This window comes from Tachypleus tridentatus, chromosome 10, assembly GCF_004210375.1.
Source record: "Tachypleus tridentatus isolate NWPU-2018 chromosome 10, ASM421037v1, whole genome shotgun sequence".
NCBI lineage: Eukaryota > Metazoa > Arthropoda > Merostomata > Xiphosura > Limulidae > Tachypleus > Tachypleus tridentatus.
In genome coordinates, this window is record NC_134834.1 from 105,862,956 (window position 1) to 105,878,076 (window position 15,121).

General features: G+C 33.9%; 1 protein-coding gene across 1 annotated transcript in view; it reads right to left on the reverse strand.

The window, feature by feature from the left end:
- The window catches only part of LOC143230032 (putative ATP-dependent RNA helicase DHX34), a 95,965-nt gene that overhangs the window by 31,527 nt on the left and 49,317 nt on the right, over positions 1 to 15,121 (reverse strand). The window contains exons 6-8 of the mRNA XM_076462979.1: positions 10,698 to 10,979; positions 9,153 to 9,357; positions 375 to 590 (exon numbers count right to left, since the gene is read on the reverse strand). Coding sequence (XP_076319094.1) covers positions 375 to 590; positions 9,153 to 9,357; positions 10,698 to 10,979 — 703 coding nt within the window. The remainder of the gene's footprint in view (positions 1 to 374; positions 591 to 9,152; positions 9,358 to 10,697; positions 10,980 to 15,121) is intronic.

The following is a 15,121-nucleotide window of genomic DNA, read 5'->3' on the forward strand; positions in this document are numbered from 1 at the left end:
GATTGATTCAGGGTATAAGTATATAGTACATATAATCTAGTTTTTTTTTTGTCTTTTTCTTCACCTTTAACCTGGTGACTGCCAAGTATTTCAGCTGCTACAATACAACTCTAATGCTTATTCATTTTGCAACTTTTTTCATGACGCCATTTTGGATCGAAAGTGAAACAATTTGTAAGTAGGTCAAATGCATGTATGATGCTGACATCTAGTGTTAAAGTTAGGTATTATTGAGAACGAATTAACTCGTTCACGTGGCACTGTGTAACCGTTCAGCTTGAACAAGTTATCTCGTCTACGGCACTAAACAGGTTAACCCTGTAGATCAATAAGTTTACATATAAATATTTGAGCTAAACAGATTTAAATACTTCCCTGGTCTTTCAAGCTCTGAATTGACTCCTCTAAGCTATCAGCAGGGGGAGCCTCCAAAAATGGGAATTTCCGAGCATCTGGTAAACCCATAGAAATCATTTGTAGAATTAATGAATCTAAGGGTACTCGCTGAATTTCTGGTGTGGAGTACAGTGACATAGCTTCATATTCTTTCTCTGAGAAAAGACGATAACAAACTCCTGGGCCAGTACGACCTACAGCAAAAAACATGGCATTATAAAACTGTCTCTTAAATTATAGTCAGGTGATTAAAGCATAATCAGAATGAGCCGGTCAATTAAGATAAAACATGGACACTATAATTAATCAGCTTGGATTAATTAAGACTTGTTATTTTACATTTTTCTTTCTTTATAAAAGACACTATTTTCCTTCGAAAAACACAAAGAGGAAAAGAAGTAAACAACTAATACAAAAGTTTAACACATCTTAAAAATTCCAATCTGCAAAAAAATTACTTTAAACTGTATCTAAAAGCTATTAATACATAAAAAGCGATTGACATAAAGTTTGGATTAATAACACTGCACAACAAAGTTTTTACTTCTTGAACACTGTTGGGTGTTCCTTATAGATTTTTGGCTGCTGATCACAAAAATCATATCCAAAATTGCCCATCATGTACCATTTCATTGAAATCTTCAGTTTCACCAGGATATTGCTATAATGGAAAAACAATATCAGGAATCCGTCAATGCTTGCTGACTACTGTTGGGCACTGCAAGGTGATGCATTGGACATTGAATACAAACAAAGATCAGGAGCAAAACACTTTTAATTTTGTTGAACTTAATAGCGTATTAGAAACATAAATGCAATTAAATACGTTATTGTCGGTAAACAGTTAACTGTCTATTTCTCAGAGTTCCTACGTGATGAAGCAAAACCAAAATTATATTTGTGCATACCCACCAGGTACCTGTCACAATCAGCAGAAAACTTTTCAAAAAAATTGTTGTGCAGTGTAATTTATAACATAAAAACCTACAAAGAGTTATGCTGAATCAAAAAAATCAAAACAGCTAGGGTTGGTTTAGAAACTAAAATGCTAGAGCCTGGAAATATATGACAACAAAGTGTTTAAAAGTTTAAAGCTATATTGATATATTTTGTTGTTTTTCAGTGTCTGTAGTGCATAGTGGGGGAAATTTGACACTGTGGGAATAAAGTTAAGAAAAGAAACAAATTCTTTATTCTCTATACAACAGTAAGACAAAGCAAGATGCTAATAACAATGAGCATTTCTTAATGAATAACATTCCTAGTTAAAGTCTTAGCAAGCTATCAGCCAACACAAGCTAATGAGACATATTTTGGAATATGAAAATAGTATATCATACTATGTGGAAAGGATTACTGTATATATTATGGAACTCCATATACATTAGCTATTAGTTCCCAGATACTGTTGCATTGGCTCTGCAACTGTGGTCTTGTATGAAAGTGGTCTGTCTGTCTGTGTGAGAGACTGGAAGGATATGTAAAATCTTTTTCTAAACAGAAATACTCATGCACGTTCAACAATGTAAGGCTTAGGAACTTTTCAAAAAGATGTCTTCATTATTATCCTTCGAAAGTCTAAGAACTCGAAAAGAATCACATTTAGGAAAGCAATAAACTCTGAAATCAAACTTTAAACAAATCTGCATCAACAAACTCACCTTGAAAGTGAAAGCTATGGTCACGTAAGAAATAACCTACTGCAACAAATGTCACCATATTTTTATGCACTTCTAGCAAGATAAAAACATTTCAGCTGATAAAGGCTCACGTGCTGCCTACCATAACCCAAAAACAACAGCCATTATCACAAGGAAGATCATTAAGAAATAGAAATTTTATTTGACTGTACTTTTCAAATTCCCTGATGTAGCTGAAATAGACTCATGCATGTCTTTTTCTGCTTACGTGAATGTGTGTCTTTGGACTTCTTAAAGGTCAAAGGCATCAGTTAGTTTAAGAAAAGTTTCACAAAAAATCATGCAATAACACTAAAATTGGTGTTCTTCAAAGAAATACGGTCTCATTGAAACACTTCTTCAAGGCCTTTCTTACACAGATGATACAAAAGTGTCAGGAAAAATACAAAATTCAATAATAGTATGACAAACTTATTCATCATTTACAAAGTGTAAAGAAACTTCCATAGACATGGAAATGATTAGTTAATGAATACACTGTTTAAACACTTGAACAGTAAAACTTTCCAATTTAAACTATAGAAAGGAAAGTACTCAAACATTTTAACAGAGTGTTAATCAGACCTATGAGATGATATCTAATGACATTTTTCAAATTGCCATAAACATTACAATGGAGACAAGTTTATGAATTTGGTGTAAGCAAGATAAAAAAAAATATATGTTCATACTTCCTTCCAAATGATGTTTAATTTTACTCAGAAAATATTTAAAATCCATCATGCTTATTTGGATTTATCATAGTTAATATATACTACTTACAATGATGAAAAACTGACATTTTCATTTCCAAATGTTACATTTGATTAAAATTTTTAACAAAAAAAACATAACTTTAAAGAACAACCACACAAGTCATGGAAATCCATCACAGTAGTAAAATCATATTTACAGTCTTGTAAAAATGGTTGGTACTTAAAAAGCCTAAATAAACTAATGCATTCTTCAGTAAAGAATCTGCAATCGAATTTTTGTTTACATTTAAAAAACCACAAGCACAGAAAATATTTTACTCTGAAAACAATGTCTCACCTGCATGGTAAGGTAAATTAAAAATGTCAAGAGATGAGAATGTCCTATCAAGCAAAAATACACATTTTATTATTCTACAAGTGAACATGTCACACAATCTGAAGTTCTACATACCTTCAGTAATAAAGTATAATTGTAGGATATAAGATGTCTATTTAACTAGAAAAGTAAATCTGCAAATGAGCATAACTTGTGACGATACTTGGAAAACTTAAATACTTTAATATTATGTAATAAATAGAAATTTTGGAATACTTGCTGTTATTTATTCATGAATATATGTAATATTCATCTGCACTGATAAAAAGGAATTATGAATTCATACTTCTTTTTCCTACATTTACATTATGTGCTATCATTCTTGTATCAAAAATGGTTTATTTTGTTTTTCAATTTCGTGCAAAGCTACACGAGGGCTATCTGCACTAGCCGTCCCTAATTTAGCAGTGTAAGACTAGAGGAAAGGCAGCTAGACATCATCACCCACCACCAACTCTTGGGCTACTCTTTTACCAATGAATAGTGGGATTGACCGTCATATTATAATACCCCCACAGCTGAAAAGGTGAACACATTTGATGTGACAGGGATTCAAACCCACAACCCTTGAATTACGAGTCAAACGCCTTAACCCACCAGGCCATGCTAATCCTTCAAAAATGGTACTTCAATATTCAAATGTTTGTAGTAGTATAGTTTCAATGCTTTCGTGTATAAATAATAACATACAAATTTCAGTGAGTTGCCAAAAGTCAGCTGTTAATATGTTTATTTATATACTCCTTTATGAGAAGATATAATTTTCCTATACTGAAAATGTATTTCTGATATCTACTTCCTTCTGCTCACTATTCTCATCCAGTGCTGCCCTCTATATACAAATTATTTCTTACTCAAGCTACAAGTCTTCTACTTCCCCCAAACGGGTTCAAATGATTCCAACATGTATCTCATATAAATCATCATTCATATCTACTCCACCAATAGGAGCATGAGATACTCGTGTGACTCCCTCTATACTCCTCTATGAAACTCACTCCTCACCTATAATTGAAATATGTAGTATAGAGCAGGGGGAGCACATCTGAGTGAGAGACAGCAGAGTCAGGATAGTGGTCTTAACTATGTAAATACATATTAACTCACTCCCATAGAGTATAAAGAGGGAAGAACAATGTACATGCTCTGAAGTGTAAAGTGGCTAGGACATGATGGGCCATACTAGGCAAGTCAACTACATCCAAAACCCATGCTGTTAGGAATTGACATCCATGTGGGAGTAGGATAAAAATCATACCATCTTCATCTCAAGCTCAAGATACCAGGAAAAACCTAGAACCACTCTGACACCTAAGGAAACCATGCTTGACTTGGCCAATAAAGAGCAATCAGAAGAGCTCAATACATAGTGGTATAAATAAGAGATATTAGTCAAAGGAATAATCAGATAGGAAGATAAACATAAAGGAGTTTGTGAGACCGATCCCGCTTGAAGGCATTGACAGCCAAAGAGCAAGGATGAGGTGTCATAGACCAAACGAAAGGTAACTTGTGATTGAAGTATGTGGCAAATGCATCTATGTGGGGAAAATCCCATTGACTGCAAAGCCACTGGGAAACAAGGTGATCTAAAGACCATTCCATTGGATATACTTGGTCTGGGTGGGAATAAAATAATCTTCTACAAGACTGAAAGCACACAAGATGTGACATTCAATGAGATCAATGTGGTGCATGCAGACCAATATAATAGATTCAGTGTTCGAAAACAGATATCTCAACCAGGTTCCTCCTAGGTGATTGGTATGTGCTATCACTTGAGAACTGTCAGAGTGAATCATCATCAGACAACATCTGGGGCAATGCAGGAAGTAATTCAAAACCCAAAAGACTAACAATGAAAACCTTGAGGATATTGATATGTAAAGACCTTTCATTTACAGGCCACAACCCAAAGCCTCCTGGTGACTGACCCATACACCACATCCCTGAAGGGATGTGAAATTGATAAAATACTCTGTGATGGATGAGCCAAAAATACAGATAAAATTGTGGTGATATAGGGATGTGGGGATAAGCATTGATGATGTTCATCTTGGTCATCCAAAAGCTCAGAGAAAATGCCCACTGTAGGAAAAAAATGACTCCATGGTAAAATGGAGCAGGTGAACAAAACAACTGAAGCAGGACAAATCGATGAAAGGCCTCCAGCCCCCTGCTTTTGGAAACAAAATAAGAGTCTGGAATAAAAACCTATTAAATGATGTAGGATAGATTTGATGGCTTTCTGAGATAGTAGTTCCTGGACCTTCTCTGGCAGATGCTAACTGAATAGGGAAGGAAATGGGTGTAGAAGACACAGGTAATGGGAAAAAAATGGAATCATGAATCTTTCTGGTAGTATGGCATGCATCACTGAAGAAGAAGGGACAGGTAAGGGTTTGGAAGAGGTGGTACAGGAAGTGGTAATAGATGCCATATTGGGCTCTGACTGAAATAAACATGCAACAAGGTTGTAAAGAGTAGATTATTGTTGTACTGATGCAATTTGGGATACCAAAGACTTGGGGTTCATGTCAAAGCCATACTGCCACAGAAATGAGGCTATAGGTAAATCATGAAGGTAAGATGATGGTAAATGGATGCAAGTTAAAGTCCCAACAGCAGAGAAACTACATACATAAGGCCAGAACCAAAGACAACAAACAAGCCAACACAGATGAAAAAAGGGAAAGGATGTCTCCAGAAAACATCTCAGGATTTCTGTGAAGAGCACAACAGAGGAGATATCATAAAGAAGTTGTGAGAATAAGACAAAGGCAAGAAAATTGGCCAATGTCAGACTTAGAAAGATTCAGGGACTGCACCACAAACAGGCAAAATGAAACATAACAATTGCTGGTCCAGAAAAAAAACAGTCCACATAGAGAGCAGCACTGGATGAGATCAGCTAATCTTGTTAGTGGAGAAAAATATATCAGAAAAACAATTTTTAATATTACTGCTTTTTACTTCAATTTTGATTCAAATTATATCAATTTTCACAAAAAAGAAAACCATCAGATGCTAAATACACTTGATGTATTGTATGTAGGTAATGATGTTACTGACAACGACTAAACCTGCAATTAATGACAAGAAAAAAAAATTGATATATTAATCCAATCAACCACAATATGAAATACAAATTCCTAATTTTAACTTAACAGCATTTTTAAACATATTTTTGTGAAACTTGTTTTAACTTTGCTTCTGTAGGTAGGAAAAAAGCATTTTACTACATTTTTACATGACTGACAGTCAAACTTTGTAAAATGCGCACACTCAACTTGACTGAGCATGACACAAAGTTTATATATCTTACATTCCAAAGTTTACTAAACTATTTTCTGTTTATGTTATAGTAATTAATTATACCATAAAATCTTGCCTGATAATAGTTATATTAAAAGCATACAAGGTTTAAGATCTTAATGCTACATGGCAATATTTTAAAACATCCTGAACTCCCCCTAGTGTGAAACATGTAACACATTTCCTCCAGACAACTTCTCTTCCTTTTTGCCCCTCCAAAACTTAAAATCTTCACTGTTTAGACACACCATAATTTTTATAGCCTTCAATTTTATTTGGTTACAGAGCTATAAAATAAAAAATCAGATCCTTCCTGCCACATCCACCCACAACATCCTCTCTTACAAGATTTGTTAATAGTTCTCTTATATGTTTAATTATATTTTCATCTATCAAATGATGTATTGCACAATACTGTGTTCTGAATTAATTAATTCATTAATTTCTCTCAGAGTACATGCTCCATTCCCATGGGAAAGCTAACGACTAATTTGGATGAATTTGTAACAGCTCTTGCCACATAGTTAGAAAGTCAGACAAATTTTGAGAGTTTGGGAAATTGTCTATTTTTTGCATGTTATTAGTCCATGTCCTTTTGAACATTATTAAGTAAAAATTATAATAGTGCATTACTACCATTAGAATAGAAAAGTAGGGTTAAGTGTTATCAACTATCAACAACAAGAAAAAAGAAGACTGGGTGAGTAACTTTATTTATTATTATAAAAGTAACTGAAATGTAAAAAAAAGACCTTTCTGGATTAGTTACTATAAGATTAGATAAAATAAATAATAATATAATAAAAGTGTTTCATGAGGCACCCTTTGCAAGCAGCTTATGGGTAATGTAATTTGATGGCTTAATGTGAACTCCACTTTTCCCAAGTGATTAAATAGCATAAATAGCAGTTAGACATGGATCAAAGGGCAATAAAACAATAACATTTAATTATAACTAGATGAATATTGCTACCAGCTTAAAGCTACTTAGGATAAACAGTTTGATATTACAATATAAAGTCATTCTTAAAAGAATAAACAATGTAACTTAGATTTAATTTGATTTTCTTTTTTGGGTGGTTATGAGGTCTTCTGTTCAATTGATCAATCCTGTATAGAGATAGACCAGAAAAATAACAAATAAAATATTAAACAAACATTTTAAATGTAATTATGAGGTTTCTGGGATTACACAAATGAAATTTGAGATTTCTGAAACAAAGAAAAGTATTTTTAAAATTAAAACGACAATCACTGCAAACAGACTATTCAAGGACAATTCTTTATTTTAGTTTATTAAAAATAGTTCAACAGTTTTTTGTATATGAAAGTCTTATAATGTTAACCCTTTTGGGAAGGGGTTGGTATAATACACACTAGTTTTTTCTACACATTTTACACACTATTATTTACACTGTACATTTTGATACAGTACGTGTCCCTTCACAAAATTGAGTAGACTTTTAGTAAAGGTTAACGTATTTTGTGTGCAAAAAAGCAGATTTTTAACAAAATATTTTTACTAAAGATTTGTTTGTGGAAATATTGAGTTTGTTTCTTTATGAGTCTGAAAACAAAATGATTTCATGTTATGATTAAAAAAAACAACTATTCTTCATCCCAAAAATATCAAATGTTATTTGTGTAATCCATAAAACTTCCAAATTACATTACAAACATTTGTTTTTAGTAAGACTATATTTATGTTATTATCTCTACTCTAACTATGTGGGGTCTTGTCACTTGAACAATCTCATGACCATCATAAAAAAAATTAGAAAATAAATATAAATTATACTTTATTGTGCAAGAATAACTAAATATCATTACACAAAAATACAAATGTTTAGTCCAATTAGCTTAAGTCTCATAACGTTATATATTTACATTAAAATTTATTATATTCATCTTCCAATCATGCCTACCTAACATTACATAACTTACCTTTATCGGGTGCACATGCACTCATGTTACATATCCAGTAATATAAAACTGACCTTTAGTCTTCCCCATCTTGGCTGTATTTTAGTGGACTAGTATTTTCTAATATACAGTCACATTTCAATTATTATACAATATATATGTATATAGATTATTACTATTAGAGATATAAATTATTAAATCTGTTTTTCTTAAAACATAGCACAATAAATCAAGAAATAAAGGAAACAATTATCTCTTTTCATTTACGACCTTTGAACCTTTGTTTGTTCTTTATTTCAGTCTCACCCAGGGTGAAATTCTACTGGTATTCAGAGGAACTAAGCATTTACATTTTAGAAATTTCAAATTTGGTCTTCAGAAACAAATAACAACTTTAATTTTATTTGTTGGCAGTTCAGTTTGAATAGTGCATGACAGAGTAATGTAATTTTATAAAGTAACATATAACTCCAAGAAATAGCGAGTTTTTTTACTGTCACGCCTGATAGATAGAGCAGCTTGCAGCTAAAAATTTATTTAACTGAAGAAAAAACAAACAGAACCATTTATCCTCCATAAGTGATTAGAAAGCTATAATGTTACATTCACCATTAAAATCTCACACACAATAATACAAAGCTGTTTCAAAAGTTGTATATAAAGCTCTACAGTTTCAATGTAATCCTTATTTAGATAAGCCAATTATCACTAAATGCAAACTTCCATCTTGATATTTTTAGTTTTTACCTGCACGTCCTTTCCGTTGTTCTGCACTGGCTCGACTAATACAGAACTCCTGAAGTCTCTGCATGCGATAGGTGGCATCATAACTCATCTCTTTTACTTTCCCAGAATCAACCACAAACCTGACTCCGTCTATAGTGACTGAAGTTTCAGCTATGTTTGTGGATATTATACACTTACGTACACCCTCAGGAGGATAATCAAATACCTAAAAAATAAAAATAAAGGATAATTGCAAGAGAAACTGAATAAAGTTTGCAATTATAAACTGAGGTTAAAAATACTTTGATTTTATGTGGGTTTTTTTAAATATTCATGATGGAAATCTATAAAAATTAATTTCAGTGAAAGCCAGAATAATTAATTTATTTGCTTTGATTAGTTAATTATAAGTTCTGTAACAAACTACAGATATTATTTAACAGATGCTTCTGAACTATCCATCTACAACTTTCATTATAGGAAGCTAATAATTAAACATTTTTATAAAGGTAATATTTGGAGTTTTTCATCATCTCTACTGAGAAGCTAAAAACATACATTAATCTATTTGAAATGCCTACACTAAGTTTATACTCAACTGTATTTTTTCTATAACTACTAACTGTTTATACAAGTTTTCAAAGTGTACAAAGACATATTAATAATATAAAATACTTTTAAGCTGGTAATAACTTTTAAGAGATTAAAGTTTTAACCATGAACATACATTGTGTAATTGAGATTAAAGTTATGAAACTCTTTAAATATCTGTGTGTATCTTGTAGATTAGCTATATGGTCAAGGTATGATCAACTTCTTCCTTTGCTGTAATTATTAGTAAAGTGACTGATGTAATTTAAGTTACTTCATGCAGTTTAATAAAAATAATGGCACAGGAAAGCTTGGCAACCTGCACAGAATGAGAGCTAAAGCTTTTCATCTTGTTGAGAATAACACGTTAAGCTTGACATCCTGTTGGAATTGACAAGTAAAATTGGATAGTCCATAGTGAATGAAAAGTAAAGCCTGGTAGTCTGTTTGAAACGAGAGATAAAGTTTGGTATTCTGATGGGGATAAACATTAAGCATGATATCCTGTTCAGAATAACAGATAAAATTTGGTATCCTGTTAAGAATAATAGATAAGGCTTGGTACCTATAGAAGATGACTGTTAAAGTCTAAGGAACAGCTGAAAGTGTCAAAGTAACAGCTGCTTCCTCTGCAAAAAAGGTTTTTACTGCAAATGTAAAGGCCCATATGTAGCATAAAATTTAATTTTTTTATCAAGTTAGTTTTTTTTTTGCATCCAAAAACAGTTCTTTTTATCAAGTTTTCAATATATGGCCAAAAATACTTGAAAATTAATTAATTCATTTAAATTACTTCCTTTACATAGATAACTTTACATCAAGCTTAGATACAAATAATTTCTTACTGTGTATACACATAAGACTCAGTAATTTTAATTTTATCAAAAAAAAAAGAACTTTTGTTTCCCAAATCTGTTCTGCCAGAAAATTACAGAATTTAATAATGTCATCATATACAAGATATATGCTCTTTACCTTATCTTGTTCAGCCAGTGATAAAGTACTGTGCAAAGGAAGAATTATCCATTTCTGTGTTTGCTCTGCATAAACATTAGCTGCTTCTACAACAGTTGAGATCTCAGACATTCCACTTAGAAATATTAGAAGATCACCTCTCTCTTCAGACGGGTACTTGCTGTCAATTAGTTGCATTATCCGAATATAAGGATTAGGGTTCATCCGACCAGTCTGAGTACGACGTTCTTCTGTTGGTATTGGACGATAAACCACTTCAATTGGAAACAAACGACCAGGAACCTAAAATCAAGTAACGTAAATCAGTACAAATCAAAATAATGTAGACTAGTGTCAATTCAGAATTTCATAAGGCATACATAATTGTGTGTGTATTAGTGACATGGGAAATGTGCTGCTTCCACAAGTACAATTAAATAGAAATCAACTTCTGACATGAAACAGCTTCAATTCCAACCAATATATCAAGAAATATCATATGGACAGAGAAAAGTCCTACAAAAGAATTACGTAATTTAAAAATCTAAGTTCATAAAGACTTACAATATGTAACAGTTATGCATTATCCACATACTGGAGCAAAAAAAAGACAAAACAAAGTAATATTTTTCAAGAATATCAAGGTAAAAAATGGCAAAGTGCCATGGTTGTGTTTCATCTATCCACACACACATATGTACGTGTGTATGTGTACTTTACGTTGTTGCTTCACAAAAAACATTAACATTACAGCAGTCTACTTCAAAATAAAGTTAACATTCGTGTGAAGATTTGAACGATTAATGAAATTTCTTTATTAATTAATAATCTGGCTCAATAACTGACAACATTCAACTAAACAAGTGTGACTAATAAATTTCTCTAAAGTAAGTTGGCAAATTAAAACATATATAGTGCTACAAACCCAGTATCAATAACTGAAGTGGACAAAGTACATACAGGCAATTTTGTAGCATTGCACTTGACAACAAATACCTATAATAGCATAATTCCAATAATTTTGATCATTGTAAGAATCAAAAATGGTACTTAACAAAAGCCTTAATTCCAATTACTTTGTTATTTTTGTGACATTAATCAATTCAACCCCATGTGCCCAGTTAAATCTTCTGAACTAAGTATTGTGAAAGGAATATTGACTATAACTTCAAATGTACTACCTGTATGTGTAAGAAACAAGAAAAGCCTTAGTAACATATACAAGTTTCTTGTACAAAGATATCAAATGAATAACAAAAGTATCTATAATCAAGATACATCTACGAAATGACATCAGTCACTATGTAAGTTGATGTTCATGTATAGAATAAAGTTACCCTTTTCCATCATATAATTAGCATATTATATTTGAATAACCTCTAAAACCTCTGAAATGTATATCCACAAATATTTTTCAGTATTCCTGTATACTGTATCTGACATTTATTCTCTTCTTCCACAAACTATTTCTGAATGAGCAGTGTAAGGTAAAATGAATAGCTGATAACTTTAATATCAAATACATACTACAGTACTGAACTATATCTTGTTAAAGGTCATGCCTTATGCACTTTGACCCCCACCACTATGGTTAATTGTAATTTTGAATGCTGGACATTCAGAATAGCTGAAGACAGGAACATAGAAGCAATAAACTTTGACTGCTTGTTTTATTGTTAAACACATGGATACACAATGAATTATTTACGCTCTATCTACCATAGATTTCAAAATCCATTTTTTTAGCAGTAAAAGTAACTAAAAACATTTTGTAAGTGCAAAGTGATGTAGAGATGCCAGTGCCAAAATAAATATAAACAATAATACAGTAATGATACAGCTATACATAGACTACCTCTACTTGACAGGTTATGTGTCATTATTATTGTCAGTACCAAAGGGTAAAGTAATAAAAGTTTAAAAGACATGCAGCAAAATTGGAATCACAACTCGCCAGGACGACTAATGGGTAGTTCAAATGGATAGTTCAAACAGCAGAGTTAGTCAGCTGAAGTTGGCCTTTCCAGTCCTGGTGTCGAGTTATGTAATGTTCTGGCCATTTTCCAATTGCAAATTGAACGAGAGATTGAAACTTTGAAAAGGGAACCACGATTAAAAAGGTGTAATGAATAAATATCCAACACTTAAATGAGATTAAAAAGATTAATGTCCATTAAAAAACTAAAAATGTTATCAAGGTGGACAGTGTCACCATCACCAATAACACTCTCTAATGTTACAGACAAACCCTGGGACAGAACATGTTTAAAATAGTGCCGTCGTTGAGAGTTGTAACGATGGCAAGAAAGTAAAATGTGGCTTATAGTGATTTGAGTGTTAAACAAACTACACACTGGTGCAACAGTTCCAGATAAAAGAAAACGATGAGTTAAAAAACTGTGACCAATGCGTAGTCTAGTTAGAACAACTTCCTCCTTCCGAACCTTACGGAAGCTAGATGGCCAAAGCCCAATAGAGGGATTTATTTGAAAAAGCTTGTTGTCGCGTTGCTCACTCCAAGTGGACTGCCAGCTGGCATGGAGCAGAGCCTTGAATACAGGACCATAGTCCATGTACAGAATAGGCACAGTGGTGATAGTGCCAGAGCAGATAGATTTAGCTGCCGTGTCTGCAAGCTCATTCCCGCGAATACCAACATGGCCTGGTATCCAGAAAAACTGGATAGAAGTAGCAGTTAATGAGAAATGGGCCAGTCGGTTTTGAATATCAGCGAGAACAGGGTGTGAGCCAACATGTAGTGATTCTAGGACCAGTATAGAACTAAGCGAGTCAGCATAAATAGTGCAGTTGGAGTACTGCTCAGCTGCAATATGACCCAGGGCAAGAGATATGGCGTATAGTTCAGCAGTGAACACAGAAGCTGTAGAGGGGATTCTGCGCACAACCGCCGAACCACAGCAAACCATGGCAGAACCCACTGAATTACCTGATTTGGAACCATCTGTATAAATTGGAATGGAATGATTGTTTGAAAGATGTTCATGAAATAAAAGACGGTACTTCCAATCTGGAGTATCTGCCTCTTTCAGATGACTGAAAGAAAGGTCACATTAGGGGGCTGTAATAAGCCATGGTGGGATGGGCTGACCTGTGGATTCTGCAATGTTATCCAAGGACAGACCCAATTCATCCAATTGAGCCTGGATGCAAGGCCAAAACGAGCAATGGCAGATCATCTGTTCTAAAAAGTACAGCCCAATGAGGAAGGAAAACACATCCCCAGGTGGAATGCTTTGGTAAAGAATAAAGTTTCGAAGAAAATAGTAAAGATAGTTGCAAACGCCAAAGGTGCAGAGGAGGTTCATAAGATTCAGCGTATAAGCTTTGAACTGGAGAGGTGCAGAAAGCCCCAGTGCAGAGTCAAAGTCCTTGGTGTTGAATGGGGTCCAGCATCTTTAAGGCTGAGAGTCTGGCAGAGCCATAGACCCATTGATCCATAGTTGAGTTTTGATCGAATAAGAGCACCATATACCTTTAACATAGAACAGCGATCTGCTCCCCAACTGGCAGTAGAGAAGACATGGAGGATGTTCAGTGCTCTTGTGCATTTGACCCGTAGCTGTTTTAAGTGTGGTATAAAGGTCAGCTTGCGGTCAGAGATAAGCCCCAAAAACTTGGTCTCAGGGACCACTGGCAGCGAAACATCACTGATATGAAGTTCAGGATCAGAGTGAATACCCCCGTTGGTGGCAAAAATGCATGCAAATGGTTTTAGAAAGAGAAAAATTAAAGCCATTTGCCATAGTCCACTTCAGTACACGATTGAGGGCAGTTTCTAGTTGCCGCTCAATATATCTCATGTTCGATGAGTGACACAAGATGTGAAAGTCGTCGACATACAGCCCATTCGCAACAGTGAGAGGGAGTTGTTCAGTGATGGCATTTATCTTTATACTGAAAAGTGTGACACTCAAAACACAGCCCTGAGGGACTCCAAGTTCCTGTACAAAAGAACTGGAAAGTGTCGAACACACAAGAACTTGAAATCTCCTGCCCAGTAAACAATTGTTAATAAAAAATGGGTAGATGGCCACGTAACCCATATGTATGGAGGTCTCGCAAAACGCCAAACCTCCATGTTGTGTCATAAGCCTTCTCAATGTCAAAGAATATTGATACAAGATGTTGGCGTTTGAGAAAAGCTTCTCTGATTGATGTTTCAAGTCGAATTAAGTGGTCTGTGGTAGAGTGCTATCGTCGGAACCCACACTGGGTGGGTGAGAGGAGGTTGTTTGATTTGAGGAACCAAACAAGACGAGCATTAACCAAGGTTAATCCTTTCTAAGGTCTTACAGAGACAGCTCGTCAAAGGTACTTTGAAGGAATCTTGGGATCTTTCCCTGGCTTAGAGAAAGGTAAAATAATCGCCTGGAACCAGGCATCAGGAAAAACATTCTCCTGCCAGATCCAGCTGAAAACAATTA